This window comes from Octopus bimaculoides, chromosome 1, assembly GCF_001194135.2.
Source record: "Octopus bimaculoides isolate UCB-OBI-ISO-001 chromosome 1, ASM119413v2, whole genome shotgun sequence".
Taxonomy (NCBI): Eukaryota; Metazoa; Mollusca; class Cephalopoda; order Octopoda; family Octopodidae; genus Octopus; species Octopus bimaculoides.
In genome coordinates, this window is record NC_068981.1 from 20,667,795 (window position 1) to 20,669,525 (window position 1,731).

The 1,731-nt window shown below is 34.4% G+C and overlaps 1 protein-coding gene across 2 annotated transcripts in view; it reads left to right on the top strand.

The window, feature by feature from the left end:
- Nucleotides 1-393: 393 nt before the first annotated feature.
- The window catches only part of LOC106882309 (ribonuclease P protein subunit p29), a 14,344-nt gene continuing 13,006 nt past the window's right edge, over nucleotides 394-1,731 (top strand). Inside the window, exons 1-2 of one of the 2 annotated variants that reach the window (XM_014932944.2) lie at nucleotides 394-543; nucleotides 1,290-1,424. In XM_014932944.2, coding sequence (XP_014788430.1) covers nucleotides 1,406-1,424 — 19 coding nt within the window. In that variant the 5' untranslated portion in view covers nucleotides 394-543; nucleotides 1,290-1,405. Of the gene's footprint in view, nucleotides 544-568; nucleotides 729-1,289; nucleotides 1,425-1,731 lie in introns of those variants that run through there. The other variant, XM_014932952.2, reaches the window with a different exon arrangement.

Genomic DNA, 1,731 nt, shown 5'->3' on the forward strand with positions numbered 1-1,731 from the left:
AATAAACACTCACAACGCCTGGTCTGGGAATCGAAACCGCGATCCTATGACCGCGAGTCCGCTGCCCTAACTACTGGGCTATTGCGTCTCCACATATTAAAATAAATATAGCCATTGATTTGTCTCGTATCTAAAAATTGAAGTGTCATTCAATCCAAGAACTGACAAGCAGAAGAATGAGTACTGACTATCGTAGGTTAAATGTAAAGTATTTCTTGTAAATGCTGGTTAGTCATTTGACAGAGTGTCAAAGTTTCGGGGTTAGCTAAAAATGATTGACAAAATTATTAATCTCTTTCAAAAGAAAGACTTTAAAAAAAAAGTTTTAAAAAGTTAATGGTCGATGGGAAGTAACTCATAAAAAAAGCGTACAATTTTTATTTCCCCTTAGTTAAAATTACGAGTGTAACTACACACACACACTTAGTTATAATTTTAAACGTGTCATAGAGCATCATTGAAATTGTTGTTGTGACGTCATCAGAAGCTGTGTATTGGACATATCTGAATTACGCACGTGTCAAAGATGTCAACATTGGCTGAGTTAATTATCTTTTTGCTTTAATTTTTCAATTAATTTTCGTTTCTCTTGATACATTCGCATACAATGAATTTTAGTAATGTTTCTCTTATAGTATTCTATATTTGTGACTATTTCTTCCCTTTCAAATGCTTCCGGACTAACCCAGGAAACAGAATGTTTCTTTTTCAATGGCAGTACCATTTAGGTATACTCATAGCATTAACAGAAATATTCACAGCACAACACTAATACTGACATTTGCACTAACATTAACAGCAACAACAGTTTATAATGACATTAATACGTACAATGCCTTGTTAGGTACTTTTGGCAATCTTTCGATAGCCGTATCTGAGAGAATCTGACTAAATACCAAGACAGTGTCCGTTCAGAGAAACATTTTCTCTTCACAAGCATTATGAATGTCGTTAGCAATGTTTTTCACATTAACGACAATAAGAACAACATTATCAATGAAGGGAGAGCAGATTTGAGAAGTTTTTACTGCATTTTGGACATTGAGACAAAATATGCTTTTTATTTTCTTTTTTCTCTTTTATTTATTTCAGTCACTTGACTGCGGCCATTTTGGAGCACTGCCTTTAGTCGGTCAAATCGACCCCCAGAACTTTCTGAACTAGTGTTCATCCACTAATTCAGAAAGTTACAGTTCTTTCCTGCTCTCTGGTATTATCTCTTCTTTCTGCTCCACACAGTTTATCTTTGAATTAACAATAATTTATATGTATTTCTTTATTGCCAACAGGGAGCTAAACATAGAGAGGACAAACAAGGACAGACAAAGGGTTTAAGTTGATTATTACATTACACCTGGCTCTAGTATAACCATTCCACATTCCACTACTGATCTGAAGATAAAATATGTCAACAAGCAGCAAAGGTAAGTCAAAACATTTTCTTTTTATGTCTAAAATATTCATGTCATTGTTAAGTTACAAATCAATGTGATCAAGCAGATACATGGTCGAAGGTATTCCAGCCATTGGATCTTGTTCAAAACGGGGGCACCAGTATTTTCTTAACGAAACGCTTTGAAACTTGGGACACTGGTAGAATGTGTCATATAAAACATCTTTTTCTCTTAGTCTTCTTAACAAAAAAACGTACATCGCAAGTTATTTCATGTTAAAGTTGTCGTATTTCTGTAATTTCAACCAATGACTGACGTCCATTCAGCCGTAAAAATT